Source organism: Setaria italica, chromosome IV (assembly GCF_000263155.2).
Source record: "Setaria italica strain Yugu1 chromosome IV, Setaria_italica_v2.0, whole genome shotgun sequence".
In the NCBI taxonomy this organism is placed as follows: Eukaryota; Viridiplantae; Streptophyta; class Magnoliopsida; order Poales; family Poaceae; genus Setaria; species Setaria italica.
This window is the reverse complement of record NC_028453.1, coordinates 28,634,230-28,653,505: the sequence shown is the minus strand read 5'-3', so window position 1 is coordinate 28,653,505 and position 19,276 is coordinate 28,634,230. Positions and strand designations below refer to the sequence as shown.

The 19,276-nt window shown below is 44.3% G+C and overlaps 2 protein-coding genes across 2 annotated transcripts; both read left to right on the top strand.

Moving 5' to 3' along the window:
• The first annotated feature begins 9,512 nt into the window (after window positions 1-9,512).
• Window positions 9,513-14,040, top strand: LOC101784980 (aspartate aminotransferase, mitochondrial). The gene is made up of 10 exons (XM_004965515.4): window positions 9,513-9,895; window positions 10,017-10,102; window positions 11,030-11,236; window positions 11,431-11,536; window positions 11,761-11,865; window positions 11,940-12,112; window positions 12,443-12,602; window positions 12,713-12,808; window positions 13,502-13,596; window positions 13,699-14,040. The coding sequence occupies exons 1-10, from the start codon at window positions 9,707-9,709 to the stop codon at window positions 13,769-13,771; spliced, it is 1,290 nt and encodes a 429-aa protein (XP_004965572.1). The 5' UTR covers window positions 9,513-9,706; the 3' UTR covers window positions 13,772-14,040.
• Window positions 14,041-15,577: 1,537 nt separating this feature from the next.
• LOC101784578 (60S ribosomal protein L7a-1) lies at window positions 15,578-17,988 on the top strand. Its single transcript, XM_004965514.4, has 7 exons — window positions 15,578-15,722; window positions 15,908-15,955; window positions 16,056-16,257; window positions 16,958-17,127; window positions 17,222-17,350; window positions 17,442-17,534; window positions 17,618-17,988. The coding sequence occupies exons 1-7, from the start codon at window positions 15,720-15,722 to the stop codon at window positions 17,747-17,749; spliced, it is 777 nt and encodes a 258-aa protein (XP_004965571.1). The 5' UTR covers window positions 15,578-15,719; the 3' UTR covers window positions 17,750-17,988.
• Window positions 17,989-19,276: the final 1,288 nt, after the last annotated feature.

The following is a 19,276-nucleotide window of genomic DNA, read 5'->3' as shown; positions in this document are numbered from 1 at the left end:
AGTGCTTTTGCATGAGCTTCGCCTAGTAGTCTCGCTGAGAATCAAGGATTGTTGGTCTACGGCGACTCACTAGTGGTAATCAATCAAGTCAACGATGAGTGGAACTGCCACAAGGACAACATGGAGGTGTACTGCCTGGAAGTACGCAAGCTAGAGAACAAGTTCTCCGGTCTGGAGTTCCACACGTAGCTCGCGACAACAACATCGATGCGGACGTCTTATCAAAGCTTGGATCTACTCAAGCTCAAGTTCCAGCTACGGTTTTCATCCATGAACTACACAAGCCATCCATAACGCAGCTGGCACCATCAACAACCATCGATCAAGGTCATGACGCACCAATCGGGAGGTTATGACGATCGATGTAGATTGGAGAAATCCTTTCATCGACTATATCAAAGAGCACAAGTTACCTCCAGACAAAATAGAAATAGAGCATGTCTCACAGCGTGGCAAGAACTATGTTCTAGTCGGAGACAAGCTTTATAGAAGAGGCGCATCACCAGGAGTACTCATGAAGTCCGTCTCACGACAAGATGTCAAGGACATACTGGAGGAAGTTCACAAAGCCATCTGTGGCAACCACACATCCTCATGAACGATCGTGGGCAAAGTTTTCATAGTAGGCTTCTACTGGCCTTCAGCTCTCGCTGACACCGAAGAACTAGTTCGCCGATGCCAAGGATGTTAATTTTTCACCAAACAACAGCACGTCCCTACCTACAAGCTGATCACCATACCACCCTCTAGGCCATTCACATGTTGGGGGCTAGATATGATTGGCCCACTATCTACAGCACCTGGAGGATTCAACCGAGTATTGGTAGCAATCGACAAATTTACCAAATAGATCGAGGTGAAGCCAGTAACCTGCCCCAAGGTAGACAAAGAACTCGACTTCCTCGGTGAAATTGTCCACCGCTACGGCTTCCCCAATCGCATTATCACAGACCTGGGCTCCAACTTAAACAACCACGAGTTTTGGGAGTATTGTGAGAATAGTAGGATTGGCGTCCGGTATGCCTTTATCGCTCATCCGCAGGCCAACAGCCAGGTTGAGCGCGCCAACGGGATGGTCCTGGAAGCTCTCAAGAAAAGGCTGCACGACATCGGAAACACCAAAGGGGGAAAGTGGCTAAAAGAACTATCCAATGTTCTCTGGGGGCTCCGCACCTAGCCGTGCAAGCCTACAAGGCAATCGCCCTACTTCCTAGTCCATGGAGCTGAAGCTATCCTCCCCATCGACATCATGTGGAAATCTCCAGTAGTCGATCAGTATGAGGAAGGCGCAGCAGAAGAAACAAGGCGTCTAGACTTAGACAGCCTCGAAGAAGCTCACTGAGCAGCACTCGTCCAGTCTCCAAGGTACCTTGAAAGAATCCACCGCTATCATGATCGCAACATTAAAGAACGTTCATTCAATATAGGCGATATGGTCCTCAAGCGTATCCAAGACACCAAGGGGTTGCACAAGCTAACTTCACCATGGGAGGTCCTTTCATCGACTCCAAGGTCACTGGACCTTGGTCGTATAGGCTCCAACACCTCTCTGGTGAAGACATCGACAACTCCTGGAACATCAAGCAACTCTGTCGATTTTATCCCTAGTTTTACATATTCATGTACAGCGGCCATCGGCCTTAATCGTAGAATTACAATTCAATAAAGCGATTATATCTTTTGTCGTAATACGACTACTTATTTCTGCCTAATTACGACTTGCAAAGGCAAGTTTGTAGAGCTATTCAGCTCCTTGGGCAATATCGCCCATCTCGCAGCTTGTAATAACAAGTCTGCACAAAGCTATTCAGCTTCTGGAGTAAAATTCCCTACATGCGGCTTGTAATAACAAGTTTTCAAAAAAATTTGAGTTATTCAACTCACTAGATGAATTGTCCAAACGCGTCTTGCAAAGACAAGTCCGCAGCAAAATTCGTGAGTTATTCAACTCATTGGACAAGTCTATCCCCTTGCGGCTTGCAGAGGAGTGGTCAGCACTTCGGGAGTTAACTAAAACTACCTGAGTTACTATCTGCTAGACAAGTCTGTCTAGTCACAGCTTGTAATAATAAGTTTGCAGTTCCAGGATGTCAAGAGCACAACACCAATACAACCCAGAGAGGTTACAAAGATAGGCTCTAGTCAAAGAAATCTTGAAGGGACTACTCACCTAAGAGGCCTAACTACCCAGATGTCATGAGTACTCGTACTCCGCAGAAAGGAGTCGCATCCTAAAGTACTTTACATCGTGTATCTAAAGAGGCTCATCAAAGTAGCCTTATGCACAAACACTTAAATTTACCGTACGAGCAATTATTAGGGTAGTTCGTAAGATGTACTAAAACAACAGGTCAAAAAGCAATAAAAATTACAACAAGACATAGAAATTATTTACATTCCATTCATATCATGTTTACATTACAAAGAACTAATGTTCACTTTTTACAAGACTACTCAAGGTCTAAATGATTAGCTACTTCCTCCGTGATAGGGTCCATCTCTTGCAAGTACTGCTGGAATAGCTCATCTGAAAATTTTTCCCCTATTCCTTCCACAACGGGAGCTAGATTAGCTTGCGGATAGAAGGACTTCATGAAGCCCAGTAACTACTTGGAGACCGACTTCACTATCTTTTGGACGTAGCCGGTGAACTTCTCTAGCACTTCCTTGAGTACTTTAGATAGAGGGCGGGGATCTACACCTTCAACCGGGGCTCCACCATGTCCGCAATCGGTTGGGCTACTTTGGATAATTCCTTTAGAGCAAGCTTCGCAGCCTCCAGCTCGACCTCACGCTCCCGGAGGGTCCTCATGGTGTTGACCAAGTCAACCTCCCCATCCTCGCGCATCTTCTTCTCCTTCTGTAGGTGATGGTTCAGGTTCTCATACAACGTAGTTAGCTTGTCATGCTGGTCCATCACCCGGTAGTAGGAGTTCTTCTAGCCAACAACTTGGCCCTAGCGATCTTACTTCGTTTTCTCAAGCACTGCAGGAATAAATACTCAAGAAGGTCAGCATTGCAAAGAAGAATCAGTACTCAAAGATCAAGGGAGAAGAAGAATTACCTCTCAGTTGTTGCTTTAGAGACTTGTTGCGCCTCCTGAGATGGTCCTTTTCTTTCTCAAGCTGCTGGGCACTATTCCGATACTCGGCGGCTTGTTCGTCATATTTCATCAGTAGCCGGGAGGAGTACTCCCTCTCCTTGGCAAGCTCCTTGGTCAGGGCTTGAGCGTGGAGTACTGTGTCCCCATAGCCTTGCAGCATCTGCGATTTTTGTGGGAGCGCCTGATGACATCTTGTACCACAGAATATGTACTCATGTCAGGGTACGGGTACTAATTTCAAGTTATGGAAGAAGCAGGATGGAAATTATCTCTGCATATACACCAACATGGCGGTACATTTCCATCATTCTGGCCACCATCTCCATGTCTAAAAGTGGGTCGTCAATCAACTGAATATCATCAAGATTAATTTCCCTTGCTACCAATGGCTCCCCGTGCGCTTCAGCATTTGCCGCACCGAGTGGAACCATGGCACGACTTGTCAACAAATCTGGCTTGGAAGATGGGATTGCCGCCATGACTTCCAGCACCTCCGCTGCTTTAGTTTCCACCTCTGGCTTGAGGGCTACGAGAGTAGCCACAGTGCTAGAGGTAGTCGCCACTGCGGCCTCGGGCACTGGTTGCTCGCGGGCTAGCACTACAGCATCAGTCAATGATGAAATTGCATCCTGCATCAATGCAGCTACGAGAGATATGGCACCTAGGTTACTCATCGGCGCAGGATGTTCTTCTAGCGGCGGACTTGTTGGCACTAGGGCAACATCCTGGACTGAGTGGCTACTACCATTGGTCACGGACTTCAAGCTCGGCCCTCCAAGTTCCACGTTAGAGGATTTCCTACATAAGACAAATTCAGAGGCATACAACAAGTCCATCACAGGCTGCAATCAGTACTAAAAAGAGTAACAAGACTTACTTTGAAGATCTCCTTAGCTTCAAAGAATGTCTCCTGATACGCGCAGTGGCTTAAGGGTCGAAGACGGCTTCTTAGGCGCGGCCTGTTGGGTCGTAGTGCGATCATTGCTAGCCTTCGACGTCGTCTCTATTTCTTGAGTAGTCCTTGCACCAACAGGGTTCACCTCAACAACGGGAGGTTCTGGGTCATCATTGATCTCGATTACCTCCTTGATTGCTGGCAGTTGGTGTTATGCGATTTCAGTAGTCGCCCTCTCCGCCTTAGTTGTTTCCCCGACTACCTGCAAACCACCAATGCCATATTGAGTAGACATGGTGGTATTGGATTTATTGACTAAAAGTACTCGATCCTCAAGATCTTGCCCTTCTCATAAGTGATTACTATTGGGGGTATGTCTTCTGCAGTAAGAGGCTTCCTCACGGCACGCTTCGCAGTGAAGGTCTGTTTCTTTCTCGGTGGTGGCACAAGCATAGCTTCAAGATCATGTTCAGCTATACGCTGTAATGATCCTAAGGATGACCTAGCCTTATCAGATGGTCAGGCCTTGAGTTCGAAGTCCTCCACGGCTTCGAAATCAAAGCTGATGGAGGTTTCAACTACTTCTTCTTTTTCTTCCTCCTCCTCGGCTTCACTCCCTACGCTCGCTACCATGTGGACGCAAGGAGTACCTTTAATATCTCTTGATCTGGGAGGAGGAGGAGTAGAGTAGTACAAGTGTACATCTTCTTGCACGGATAGACTAGTCAGTACACCCAATTATTACCAAAATGAGTACTCGGGGGCTACAGCCACGGGTACTTACCGCTTTTGGCGGGTTGGTGGCACAGAACTCTTGCACAATTATGGGGATTTCACCCGCATTTTTGAACATACGTCGCAGTTGTGCCATGACCTCGTCTACACAAAGTTCCTCTGGAGACAGCCTGGACGAGTCGTCGACACCTGAGTAGTCGAAGCCCCAGCGGCATCGAAGTTGCAGAGGCTAAACTCGCCACTTCATGAAGCTAAAAGCTACTTTGACTCCTATTAATCCTTCTTGCTTGAGCTTGGCTATCATGTCCAAGAGTTTAGGTAGCTGCAGGTAGTCTCCATGGCTTGGCTCGTCCAGCCATCTATTGTTCCAAATGGGGCGATGCCCTGTCAACTTCGGGAGCTTGGGGTCGTGGTTGCCAATGTAGCACCACTTCTCTTTCCATCCAGAATGTGAGTCCATCAGCTCATAATCCAAATACAGGCCCTTGAGCTTCTCTCTCATTTGAATTTCGACGCCCCCGACTACCTCGGTGTGCTCCCTCTTAGGTTGTGGCTTCACTCGGAAGAATTTGCGGAAGAGTTGGAAGTGGGGCTGGATCCCCAAGAAAGCCTTGCATAGATGCACAAAAATTGCAGTGTGCAGAATGCCATTAGGATTCAAGTGAACAAGCTCCAATTTATAATAGTCCAAGAGACCCTGGAAGAAGTCGAAGGGAGGTAATGCAAGACCGCGCTTAATAAAATGTGAGAAGATTACCGTCTCCTCCAGGTACCCCTCCAGTGGCCATGGGTTGCCGTAGGCGGATCTCCAGTTGATGATATCTTTTTCTTGGAGAAGGTTGGCCGCTACCAGCGCCTTGATGTCTTTCTCCTTTACCGATGATCGCTTCCAGGCACATGCAAGGGTCGGTGGCGCAGTTTGATCCATCTTTCCATACTTGGGTGCCGGCAGTTGAATCTAGTTCTTCTTGTCTGCCTTCTTTTTCCCGCCCTCCATCACATTAGATGCAGCTGCTTTCTTCCCCATTCTCTTTGTCACAAGAGTCCCTTCGCATATGCTTGGGGGCTAAGTGGTAGGAGACAGCGGTACTAGCACTCGAAGATCGGGCAGTGGCAGCGCTAGGGCTACAGTGCGGAAGTTGAAAGAGCAAATGACAAAGGTAAAACGGAAGGAATGTTTTCCTCCGTTATTTATAACCGCGGTACAATAACAGCAGCGGGATTAAAGGAATATTCTGGTTTAATGGACCTGAAGATTTCGCACCTGATTGGCAGTTACCACTATTTTCAGAAGAGATAAGGTTACTGTTCAGAGATGGTCATGTTGACCAAAGGTTAACCCTTATACCCACCAAACTAGTCGGATAACGGCTCGGGGGTTGTGTGCTATGTGCCCATTGGCAAAAAAGTTTTTTGTTAGGGTTTAAAGGGGAAAATGATGCAAATTACATATTGACCCTCAGCTTGATTCTTCGATTCAACCTAAGGCTCAAGAGCTACTCCATATGGAGTGCGACTTTCGTCACACTTCCATATGATTATTCAAGATTGAAGGATTCCAGACCAAGTTAAACGAGGCTTGAGCATATTCTAGCTGCATGACAGTGCTCGGGTACATTTGAAGACTCAACCCGATGAAGTACTCGAAGAGCACAAAAACTAGTTGGTGAGGTCTACAAAAGTACTTGGAACTGCTGCATTTGACTAAAAAGTACTCGGGGGCTTGTCGTACATACATCTATAAGCCCACCAAAAGGTTTGGACCATCCTGAATACAGGGCTGGACACCAAGACATATCTAACATGAAGGCTATAGTGTAGGATGGCGTCGTCTACGTGGTAGGACAGGATCTAGTTGAGGATTAGAAAAACTACTCATAGCAATTAGAGTAGTCGAATCCGAATAGTATTCTTGTAAATCAACCGACCTGTAACCCTACCCCCAGCAATATAAGGTGAGGCAGGAACCCCCTCCAAAGCAATTAAATCCAACCAACACACAGGGACGTAGGGTATTATACAATCTAGCAGCCCGAACTTATCTAAATCGTGTGTCTGTGTTCACCTTCAAGTTCTTGATCTCGGCGAGCTCTACAAACCAAACACTACCTCGGGCACCCCCCTTGGTAGGTTGCCGGGTCTAAACACCGACATTGTGTCCTTCCACCAAGAAACGCATGTACCCAAGGTAAACTACCTTTCTAGAACCTTCTAGGAAAGACCATACGGTGTCACCAATGCACACAGTGCATCCCGTCTTACCTTTCAGCTGTCTTGACAAGACAAACAACGCTTGGTAATCATTGATGGTGACAAAGATAATGGCTCTTAGATTAAATTTCTACCGTGTAAAACAATCAATGATGTCGATACCATTCTTCCATAAAGTTTCCATCTCTTGCATCAAAGGCTCAAGAAAAAACATGTATATTGATGCCAGGATGCTTTGGTCCTTGTATAAGGATGGATAGCAAAAGGTACTTTCTCTTTTGGCACAACCATGTTGGTAGGTTGTACATCGTTAAGATCACTAGCCATATGTTGTGAGTGCTGATCCTTTCATCGAACGGATTCATTCCATCTGTACTTAGTACAAATCGAACATTTCTTAGATCATTTTCCAAATTGTGGATACCACTCATCGAACTTCTTCCACTGGCGAGCATTGGATGGATGTCGAAGCTTTTTGTCACCCTTCCTGCGCTTATCTGAATCCCACAATCGCATCAGTTTAGCATCCTTTGGGTTTGAGAAGAAATTCCTAATGTGATCGGCAACAGGGAGGTACCACATGACCAAGGCAGGAATTCTACTTTGCTTCTCAGAAATGCCTAAAGTAGTGTCTTCTGGCTTAAGAGTGGCAATAAGCTTAAAAAAGACAAGGAATTAGCATCAACTTACCTCCTATAAGCTCCTACTCCAAGGAAACCAAGTTGAAAAATCTTCCCCCACCTTTTTTGGTTTTTTCGATTTTCGAGCAGCACCTTCCCTGAGCAGTGACTGTGCTGTCCGGAGGAGGAAGAAGCCCTAGCTGGCTATTTTGTCGCCTATTTCCAAGGGTGGGTCGCCCTATGACCCGCCCTTGGAGAACCATTTGCAGGAGCGGGCCATGAGGTGACCCGTTTCTAGAAATGGAGCCCTGCAAATAGTTCCTCAGGGGCAAGACGGATGCTACAGTAACTGTCCCCGTTTTATAGGTGCAAGTGACAATTTTGCCTGCCATTAGAAAAAAACAGGACGCCCCTACGAATCATTTTTGCAGTAGTGCATGTCCGACCAACGTAGGGGTGCGCAGGGTTTTCGATTTGGTCATCCAAAATTTTTTGGGCCCCTTTAAAATTTACTATTATGACTGTAGTGCAGTGGTTTTGTTGATTTTGCCGATCCAGTACGTCTTGACATCGAAGCCAAGGATGCGCTACTCTTTTTAAATTTCGGTGACGATGGCTGGACCCCACATGTATGTGACAGTTAAAAATGAACAAAAAAAACACAGCCGAACCACTATTCAACCTTTGGACCTCCTAAGCGCAACACAAGAGCTAGACCACTGCACCGTTACTCGTTTGTTATTGTGTTACCCCATGCGACATATATAATTGTAAAAAAAATCAAAATTTCCAAAATTTTTTGAACAAAATTATATTTTTTCACTCACCATCAAAAAGTGTGAAAGGCCGATATTTCGGTGAAATTTTGAACCATGGTCGCCCCTCTAGCTCTATCTGGATTTAGGAACCAAGTGTCCTGTGCAATGACGCAATCCGGCAAACATTCCTCCTCTCTCGGCAAGGCCTTTTCCTCCCCAAGCCACAACCCCTCGATCTGTCCACTTCCTTTTTCTAGCCTCGGGGAATCGACAGTCTGTTCATTTCAGCTTATAAGCTGGCTGAAAAGCTGAAACGACTGATTTGTTATGAGAGGAAAATACTGTTTGGTGGCTGATACCTGAATTGATGCCGATCAAGTATTGCAGTAATAGCACCGTTCTCATGATACCAACTAATTCAAATGCTAATAATAAATCTTAGAAATTTCCAGTAACAGTGACAACTCAATTTTGAAGATTTCAACGGGAAATACTTACGAAAATAGGAAAAGTCAGCAGCAAAATAAAGTCATCCTACTCCTTTGGGACGCCATGGTCTTTTCGCACATTAGGTCTTGTTTAGTTGCCCAACTTTGGGGTGTCCAAATTCTTGTAGCAACACTGTAGCGTTTCGTTTGTATTTGTGAATTATTGTCCAAATATTGACTAATTAAGCTCAAAAGATTCATCTCGCAAAGTACAACAAAATTGTGTAATTAGTTTTTGATTTCATTTACATTTAGTACTCCATGCATCTACCGCAAGTTTGATGTGATGGGGAATCTTCTTTTTGCATAGTGCTAAAGTTGGGATTTGGGAGTGAACTAAACAAGACCTTAGATAGACACAATCGGCCATCTAAAAAGCAAGACTGTCAAACGCTGAGATTCTCCTCCTCCATACAAAGTTACAAACTGATTTCTCTGGACATCTAACTCCACAAAAAATGGCCTTAGAAAAAAAGACTACCCGTAATATTCGAAATGGGAGGCTAATAGAAAAGTGGAAACAATGGATTAGGATCAGACGCGGCTTCTCGAGGGCAAAGGAGCCCCCACCGACACTAGGGCCCCACACGCAGCCGCACATGACGTGACAAGAAACTCCACGAGGCACACCCGTGTCCGCTGGCCGCTGAGGGTTCAGAGAGAGCCAGCCCAGCACTCCACAGCTGGTCCGCCGAAGCAAGCAAGCTGCAAGCTGCACGCCCACCACCCGCGCCGCAAGGCACCATGCCGTTCGTCAGCGTCACGCTTCCCAACAACCTAAAGCCCACCTCTTCTCCCCACGGAAACAAAGCACCACAGCGCTCGAGCCGCGACCCTGAAGCTCCACGCCCCAACGCCGACGCGCGCGACCACCGCCTCCGTCTCCGAGCGCCCGCATGGCGATGACGCGCGCAGCCGCCGCCGCGAACGGGCGGCACCGCCGGTGGGGGCCTGCGGCGGCAGCGACGACGAGGGCCATGGCGTCGTGGTTCGGGCACGTGGAGCCCGCGGCCAAGGACCCCATCCTCGGCGTCACCGAGGCCTTCCTCGCCGACCCTTCCCCGGACAAAGTGAACGTCGGCGTCGTACGTCTATCTCTGCTCTCTGTTTCTCCCTCCTCGCTTACTCTGCCGTCTCCTCTCTGTTTGTTGCCGTCCGGTCACGAGCCATGAGCCCATGACACCTCGAGTTCTGCTTCCACCGTAGGGCGCGTACCGGGACGACAACGGCCGGCCCGTGGTGCTGGAGTGCGTGCGCGAGGCGGAGCGTCGCATCGCCGGGAGCATGAACATGTGAGATCACGTCAGCCTTGCCCAAGCTTCCCCCAGTTTCCCCCCCCCCCCCCCCCCCCCCCCCCCCCCCCCCCTGCTCTGCTTTTCCTTCAATTCAATGCGTTCGTGGGGTTACTCCTACTCTTGGTCATGGGGAATCTGTCGGTGACCTCGTGTGGACGTAAGCTCGTGCTGCCTGCAGGAGTACTGCCAAGTCCTGATCATGCGTCCAATTCCCTTTTATTGTTGGACGTCACTGGATCGGTTTTCTTTAACAATCAGTCTATGGATATGTGTCAACTTCACTGTCTTAAAATTGGGCTTACTCCACTCACTTCTCAGGGTCACTGTCTCATTTGCCAGTGTTCTTGAGGGGGGAAAACAGGCCATTGAGCACTTGAAATTGAAAAAGACTTCGAGTGTGGCATGTGGGGTAATAAAAACTGTGGCATGATATCTCATCATGGCAAAATGGAGTGCACGGATACGCCTATTCAATAACCTCTCTTATATACATGAACATGAGCACTCTTGCATAGTTTGTCAAACAGGGTCGTTTCAAAAAAAAACTACCAAACAGGGGTTCCTCTGTTCTCCTGCTTTTCTGTTGGTTACTTTGTGGCGAATTATGTGTAAATTCCACCAACTGTTTCGGGGCGTCTCAATTGGATTTTCAATGGCCTGGAATAATTCATGGATGCGTGTAAAATTTTCCAACAAGTTTGATACAATTTAGTGACAACTTGATTTTTATTTCCCCACGTAATTTTGCGTTCCGTCATGTAAGAAAAGACTCCTGACTCATGCGTGTTCCAGGTGATAAAGTAAAAATGTATTATATAATTCTTCCAATCCTGAAAAACTCAGTAGGTGCAAGTATCCAAGTTTCATATATGTCTATATGACAATGAGATCTTATCATTTGAATGATGGAATTTTACAAAACAGGGAGTACCTACCTATGGGAGGAAGTGTGAAGATGATCGAGGAATCACTGAAGCTGGCATATGGGGAGGATTCAGAGTTCATCAAGGACAAGAGAATTGCAGCAGTGCAAGCTCTTTCAGGGACTGGGGCATGTCGTCTCTTTGCAGATTTCCAGAAGCGTTTCTTGCCTGATACACAGATCTATATACCGACACCAACATGGGCCAAGTGAGTTGGAATACCTCTAAATGCACCACTTTCATTCATGATGTTGCACAAAAAAAGCTTATGCATAAGCTATCTTTTTTTTATACGCAATTGGCTGTAGTGTTCTTATTGAGAAAATGGTTCAAGTTTCCAGTAAATAGCTGTTCTTCCAGTATGCACCCTCCAAAAATATCTAACCTCATGTACTTTCTCAGCCATCACAATATTTGGAGGGATGCCCATGTACCACAAAGAACATTTACCTATTACCATCCAGAGTCAAGAGGACTTGACTTTTCAGGCCTAATGGATGATATAAAGGTAATTATGTTTGGTTATCCTCGCAAGACAAATAATGTCAGTTCATGAATTTGATCCATCTTCTGTATAGCCAAATGTCAATCCTTCTTGAATTCAGAATTATATAACAATTTTTAACAGTATTGACACAATTCCATTTCTAATCCCTTTTTACTGAAGACTAATGTCTTGTTGACAGTTTGCCTTGGACTAATTTCAATTTGTGTTCTTCTTTGGAATCCCAGAATGCCCCAGATGGTTCATTCTTTTTGCTTCATGCTTGTGCTCATAATCCCACTGGTGTTGATCCTTCGGAGGAACAGTGGAGAGAGATATCTCAACAGTTCAAGGTACAGAAAGGGTAAAAAGGGACAGTGGTTTTCCCCGGTATTGCATTTGCTCAGGTCAGGTCCTATACTTTCAGGTGAAGAAACATTTTCCATTCTTTGACATGGCATATCAAGGATTTGCCAGTGGTGACCCAGAAAGAGATGCAAAGGCAATTCGCATCTTTCTTGAAGATGGACACCAAATTGGATGTGCGCAGTCATATGCCAAAAACATGGGACTTTACGGACAAAGAGCAGGATGCCTTAGGTACTTTTTTGTCGTGTTTGTTTTCCTTTTACTTCTGTTCTTACTGTTTCTTTTTCCTCTTCTACTTTCTTCAGCTACTTGTCCGTCTATTAAATTTGTTATGATGCCATATATATTTTTCTTTTGGTTAGAATTTGCACTATACATGACACTTCTCTAAGTAGGATTTATTATTGAAAAATTCAATATTAGTTGCTAGATCTGTAAAGATATTCATGAAAGCTAGTATAGACATTTTCTCCGTGCCTTTCATTGAATCAAAATAACTATAAATGAGACTTATAACACTTCATCTTTTTCCTTGATTAAACCATTTGAACATTTTTACAGTATTCTGTGTGACGATGAGATGCAAGCAGTTGCTGTTAAGAGCCAATTGCAACAACTTGCCAGACCTATGTACAGCAACCCGCCACTTCATGGTGCACTAATTGTTTCAACTATCCTGTCTGATCCAGAATTGAAAACTTTATGGCTTAAAGAGGTCAAGGTAAAAGTACAGTCCCTCCTCTTTAAGTTTAAAGTCCAGAAAATCCCTAATTCTTTGGATAATTATGGAAAGTGATGGGAATAATGATGAACAATTTAACTATTGCTCAGGGTATGGCTGATCGCATCATTGGAATGCGGAAATCACTCAAGGAGAACCTTGAAAGGTTGGGTTCGCCATTGTCATGGGAACATGTCACTAATCAGGTAAATGCCCAATAAGACATTTCTAAACACTCCAATTATTATTGAATATATGTCATTCTACAACCTGGTGGCTGGTGCAATAAACAACACTCGTGTGAAAAAACAACACACTCATTTATGTAAAGAAATTCAAAAAACCATATTATGCTCATTCAAAATCATCATTAGCTTAGCTATTGTCGTTGGGATGGTGTGCCACTGTGCCCTTGCTTTAGTAGTTCGTAGCAGTAAATGCTTTTAAATAGCCATTTAAAAATCATAGAATGATATGTTTTAGAGGTAAAAGAAGTTATAACAAAGGTCTATGATAATGTAGTGAGCATATTTTAAGTGGACCTGTGAGACTCCAAGCTCCCACTGATAAATGCTAGTAGACTAGATAGTCGCTATCCCCATCACCACGGACTTCAGATTTTAGATTATAATAAAACATGTAAATCTATAAGGTAAAAGGGTAATTGGAGTGTTGGACACACCATTTATGTATGGTAGCTCTGGGAACATACATACCCATATCATTGGAAAGACAACTTTGTGTTCAAGATATTACAAATTAATTTGGGTTTCTTTTGTACGTGATGGTATCTAACTTAAAGCATGCTTCCTTGGGAGTTTTAGCATTTAACTTTGTTGGATGTTTCTTGTCACACATGATGTAAAAAGATTCTTCCCTTTTTCTCTGTTCATGGATAGATTGGAATGTTCTGCTACAGTGGTATGACGCCTGAACAAGTTGATCGATTGACAAGTGAATTCCATATCTACATGACTCGCAATGGGAGGATAAGGTAGGGAAATATTTGACATAGTTTCTAACTCTGATTTCTTAATACATTTCTCTGCAACGGCTGAATGACTTCGACCTACATTTGTTATGTTTCCTTCTATAGTATGGCTGGTGTAACTACAGGGAATGTCGCCTATTTGGCCAATGCTATTCATGAGGTTACCAAGCCAAACTGAGGCCTCTTCTACCATCTTCATGATAGGAAAAGGAATTGAGCCATTCTGATTGACTTTTTCGTTTTTTGGTTACTGACGGCGAAATGGTCCAATGAAGAAATAAGTTTCGCCTTGGACATGTGGGCGTCCAAATTTTGATTTATTTGGCGGGAGCGATAATAGAATTACTCCAATTGGAGAAACATATGTTGTATTGCAGTTGCATCAAATATTGTTGTTTGCAAAATCTGAATAAAGTAAATCTGAAGGAACTTTCAACAACCACACAAGAGAGATCTGCAGAATTGAAAGGCGGCTCCATTTTGGCACCGCCTCATGCTTCTGTTAATGGCTATTTCCGAACCATTGTTATGTGATCTTCCATTATCACCTAGATCTTCTCGATAGCATTTTAACTTAATTTCAACTACTTCTTGACAAGTGTATAAATTCAAACAGTTATGTATCATCTCAATACCACAGAAAACCAATACGGTAGTTAAGGTATAGCCAACGATATTACTCTCACACAAACATTTGAAAAATAAGAACAACTTTTTTTTGGCCCTATCATCGCCACGATGCTGCATGCATGTTCCATTGTGCAAAATGTTGACATCACAGGGCCTATACGCTTTTTGACCAAAGTCAGCAGGAAGCGGGAAGCCCCTACCTATTTTTTTATAATTTTTTTATTCCAGACATGTTTAATTCGCTCTCACGGGAAGTCGAGCACAGGCTTACTAATGCTACTCAGATATTCTAACCACTAGGCTAGAGGTCCTTTCACGGCCTATACGCTAAAGTCACCATTTGGATTTGAGAGACAAATTTAGCAGCAACCAGGGGATCCCTCCAAGCTTGACAATTGCTTGAATGAAACACATAAGACTCATCCATCCCAGCTTTAAAACCATGAGAGTCCTTCCAATAAAGTCCTTCCATTTCGAAATAGATAAGAAATTTCGGTTTTGTCTAAGTCAAACTTTTGTAATTTTGACCAAATTTATAGAAAAGTGCACCAACACCTACACCATAAAATTAAGTTCATTAAATTCACTATAAAATATATCTAGGTATTGCATTTGCTTTGGCATTGTAGATCTAATATGCTTTTATAAACACTTGGTTAAAGTTAGACGTTGGACTTAGGACAAACAAAATCGTTTACAATTTGGATGCAGTATTATTTTTTAATATTAGAAAACTAGGCGGATACTTGTTTTTTCGTTAAAAATTAGGCCTTTTTCCATCTTTTCAGCACATGATAGGGCGATTGAAACACTTCCATGAAAGAAATTACTTTTTTATTCGACAATTTATTGAAACTTCTGCCAAACATTTTTCCGTTCAAGTGTTCATAACCTTCAGAATAGCATTTAAATAATCACGACAATGTAAGCACTCACAAAACTGTTAGCCCAACAACGGCTGCATGATGAGATAAGAAAGGAAAATTTTCAAAGTAGACAGCACCATTGCTTCTCATAACTTTTCATGAATATTTGGATGGTGTTTTAAAGGTTGAGAGCACATGAACATAAGTATATGGTACTTTTTGAGAAGTCATCCAATGTAGGGAGGGTGAAGGGTCCTATTCTTATGTATTTTTAATTACCACTATTTTTAATACTAATTACTGAAAATATAGTATTTTAAGGACCGTTGCTATATTTTTTACTGAATGATATATTTAGATAAATTTCTGCACTATATTTTATACAACCCACTGCAGCCCAGCTCAATAGAGCCCAATCCTTCAATAACCATCTTCTTGCCAACTGGATCGTTTGGATCTAAAATGATACTGGGCCGGTTGGCCTGGCCCGAATGCCACCTCCAAAACCCTAGTGCCCACATCCGAAATCTGCTGCGCGGCTTCTAAACACACAGGTCACCGCCGCCCCCCTCTCCCTCCCTCCGTCCTCGCCGGCCGTCTCTTCGCTCGATCCAAGCAGCCGCCGGCAAAATGGTACGCGACTCTTCTCGCTTTACCTATCTAATTCGCTGGTTGCGACCCCTTAAGTGTTTCCTGATCTATTTCTTTGTGAAATTTTGAACTAGTTGACATGGATCTTTTTGCGAGCTATGTTAGGTTTCGCTGCAGTTTGATATAGTGATCCTAATTATGATGTGTGAATCGGCAAATCTTTGCAGGCCCCGAAGCGAGGCGGCAAGGCGCCGGTTCCGGCGAAGAAGAAGCCGGTACGCCACGGATTCTTACAATCTTTACCGAGCGCATGCCGCCTATGCCTTTCTTGTTTTGTTTCATCTGGTTCATGGTGCTTTTGGTTGGTGGGTGCAGGAGAAGGTGACGAACCCGCTGTTCGAGAAGAGGCCGAAGCAGTTTGGAATCGGGGGCGCACTGCCGCCGAAGAAGGATCTCCACCGCTTCGTGAAGTGGCCCAAGGTCGTGCGCATCCAGCGCCAGCGCCGCATCCTCAAGCAGCGGCTTAAGGTGCCCCCGGCACTCAACCAGTTCACCCGTACCCTCGACAAGAACCTTGGTATACCTCTCATCCATACACAGCCTCTCAATCATGATGTTATAGGCTTATAGCTAGAATTTGTGATGGTTGTTAGTAAAGCTATAATGTTTTTTGATGCCATATTACAAGCAGTATTTGATTTTTAGTGATTAATTGACTGTTGGGGACTGGTTGGTGTATTTGAGAAGTTCAATTGTTTGAGTTGCTAAGTTCTATCAATGGTGTGGGGGAGCAGTTTTGGGCAAGAGAACTGGCAGTAGTGTGTAATTGTCATTTGCAGACCCAACTGGACCATCTGGACAAACAAATGTGAATTGTATGGTTCTTGTTCTTGTAGTAAAATAGTTTCCTTTTGTTGTACACAACAAGCTCCACGTTATGCTTTCCTGGTTACTAGGTATCATACACCTAATAAGTCTAATACTTGAGAATGACAGTAGTAGAGTTTGGGTCATTTATGCTTGAGAATGATGGACCTGGTGAAATGCGGATTGTATCAGTTATGGAGTAGCACTGGCACGATCATGTAGCTGGGTAGGCAATGTGTTTGGTTGCTTGTCTGCTCATTTGTTTTTACCAGATGCTTTGGAGGAAGTGGTGTAAGGGAGGCTATGGGTTGGGCCATATATACTGGTGCTTGTATGTTTGAAGTTGTAAACTTGTCAATAATCCTTTTCTTTAGTTAAACATGCATATATTTGATCTGTTTTTATTTCAGCAACCAACTTGTTCAAGATGCTTCTTAAGTACCGCCCTGAAGACAAAGCTGCCAAGAAGGAGAGACTTTTGAAGAGGGCCCAGGCTGAAGCTGAAGGGAAAACTGTTGAGGCAAAGAAACCAATAGTTGTGAAGTATGGCCTTAACCATGTGACTTACCTCATTGAGCAGGTATGTGCGTCCACATCTTTTATGTTTGTATTTTACTTCTCTTATGGACGGTTGACTTTGGGCAGATAAAATTGATGTTCATTTTTTCTTGCAGAACAAGGCCCAGCTTGTTGTCATTGCTCATGATGTTGATCCTATTGAGCTAGTTGTGTGGCTTCCAGCCCTTTGCAGGAAAATGGAGGTTCCATACTGCATTGTCAAGGGAAAAGCACGCCTTGGATCGGTATTATTTCGGCGTACAGCTCCTATTTTCTTTTTTACATGTTAAAAGGCTGCTAAAAACAGGCTACAAGCTAACAAACAATTGACTGTAGATTGTTCACAAGAAGACCGCATCGGTTCTATGCCTAACCACTGTCAAGAACGAGGACAAACTTGAGTTCAGCAAGGTCCTTGAGGCTATTAAGGTACAGAGTCATGACTTTATTTCTTTGTATTCCAACCAAGTTCTATTGATTTGTCGACTGACTGGAAAATGTTCTTTAACCAGGCGAACTTTAACGACAAGTTTGATGAGGTCAGGAAGAAGTGGGGCGGTGGTGTAATGGGCTCCAAATCACAGGCGAAAACCAAGGCCAGGGAAAAGCTGCTTGCAAAGGAGGCTGCGCAACGGATGACCTAAATATATTTGTGTTACATTTATCCTGTATTTCACCTGAGTAGTGTCAGCATACTATGATGGTCTCGTCAGATCTAGTTTGAAGTCATTTTTGTTTGTAGTAGACAGAAGAAAAGTGAACACTGTAAGAATTCAGTATTTTGCTCAATGCCTGCCACTGCATACGACTCAACTTCTCAATGGGTCAATCTTTGATGTCCTACAACTTTCTGTGCTTTCAAGTATTTTAAGGTCAGAAGAAAGCATGTTGTCTGTGGCTTTGCCTTCGATATGGCCTACTTATTTTGCCCTTTTCAGTGGCTCAGATACCTGAATTCAAATGCTATATTCACTTGAGCATTGCCAACAAAGCCAGCGTTTGTACATTTTTTTTTGAGGGGAGCCAGCGTTTGTACAAATGACGGAGAAGAAAAGCGCAGGAGCCTAATGCTATATTCACTTGAGCATTGGCCCGACTCTTTCGATAAGGTGGAGACAGGTCGGCTAGGTACGACTGGGCTGTCTACCAACCAGTCGCACAGCGCATCGCAGAAGGCCCACCAGGCACACGACGCCACCGGCTGTCAGGAGCAGCAAACCATCGCCATTCGGAGTGGTCATTAGTTAAGCTTCGCATGAACAAGTCGGCAATCATCGTAACGCTTCAGAGACTACGTGAGGACCGTGCATCGTGGATTGGAGGGCTGTCATCAAACACAACACTTCATTGCGCCTAATGCGTTGCTGATCTCTATTTTCGGACCATAAACAGTGCTTTAGTTAATTAAACATTATGCTTACTTAATTGACCAGTCCATACTATTTAGGACTTGGCCCTCTGCTGTAATAGGCATCGAAGAACATTATCAGAACCCTAGTAGCTGGTAGAGTAGTAGTAGCTAGCTTATCATCGTCTCCCTAGCAATTATTGTGTATCTGGATCTTCATCATTGAAGACTGCAGCTACTGCTCCTTCAATTTGGTTCTTATTCTTCTCCTCTTGTTCTAAATCTTACGAATTCATCTTCTTTTCCTCTCGGCGTTTGTCAACTCCTGACAAAGGTATCCGGAGCCATCCATCCTCGGGTGGATTTGTCTACTTTCAGAGCCACATCTTCTAGGTCCAGTTCGATTGGCATGTGTGAAGGTGGTTTTGACTCACTCGATTAAAATCCCACCCTTCCACCTGGTTCTGTGGAGAAAACCCCAATTTTCCCCATCACTAGCAGTTGATTTCACACCAGCAAGGGTTCCAAGGCTTTATTCTTGTGTAAAATTCCGTGAGCTGTGTGTTGATTTCTCAATGCGGAGGCGATGGCGGGAGACACTCTTTGGTCAGGGTTGCAAGACTTGTTCTTGTGTGAAATTCCTCAACCAAATCCGTGTCTCAAGAGGTGGTAGATTCTTCTGTGGAACATATTGGGGAGGGTAATCAAACCGATTCCACAGGAAGGGGATGGTGGCTACAGGGGAAGCTGGTGAGAAGGGTCTGTATGCCACTACAGTGGAAGTTGATGGACTTCGTCGCACATTGGACAAGTTCATGAAGGA

Bases quoted from the DNA above. Each gene is read 5' to 3' on its own strand.
- LOC101784980 (XM_004965515.4), top strand. From the start codon at position 9,707: ATGGCGATGACGCGCGCAGCCGCCGCCGCGAACGGGCGGCACCGCCGG. The intron at 12,809-13,501 runs GTAAATGCCCAA...GTTCATGGATAG, and splicing joins GGGAACATGTCACTAATCAG to ATTGGAATGTTCTGCTACAG. The intron at 13,597-13,698 runs GTAGGGAAATAT...TTCCTTCTATAG, and splicing joins ACTCGCAATGGGAGGATAAG to TATGGCTGGTGTAACTACAG.
- LOC101784578 (XM_004965514.4), top strand. The intron at 17,128-17,221 runs GTATGTGCGTCC...TTTTTCTTGCAG, and splicing joins TGACTTACCTCATTGAGCAG to AACAAGGCCCAGCTTGTTGT. The intron at 17,535-17,617 runs GTACAGAGTCAT...TTCTTTAACCAG, and splicing joins AGGTCCTTGAGGCTATTAAG to GCGAACTTTAACGACAAGTT.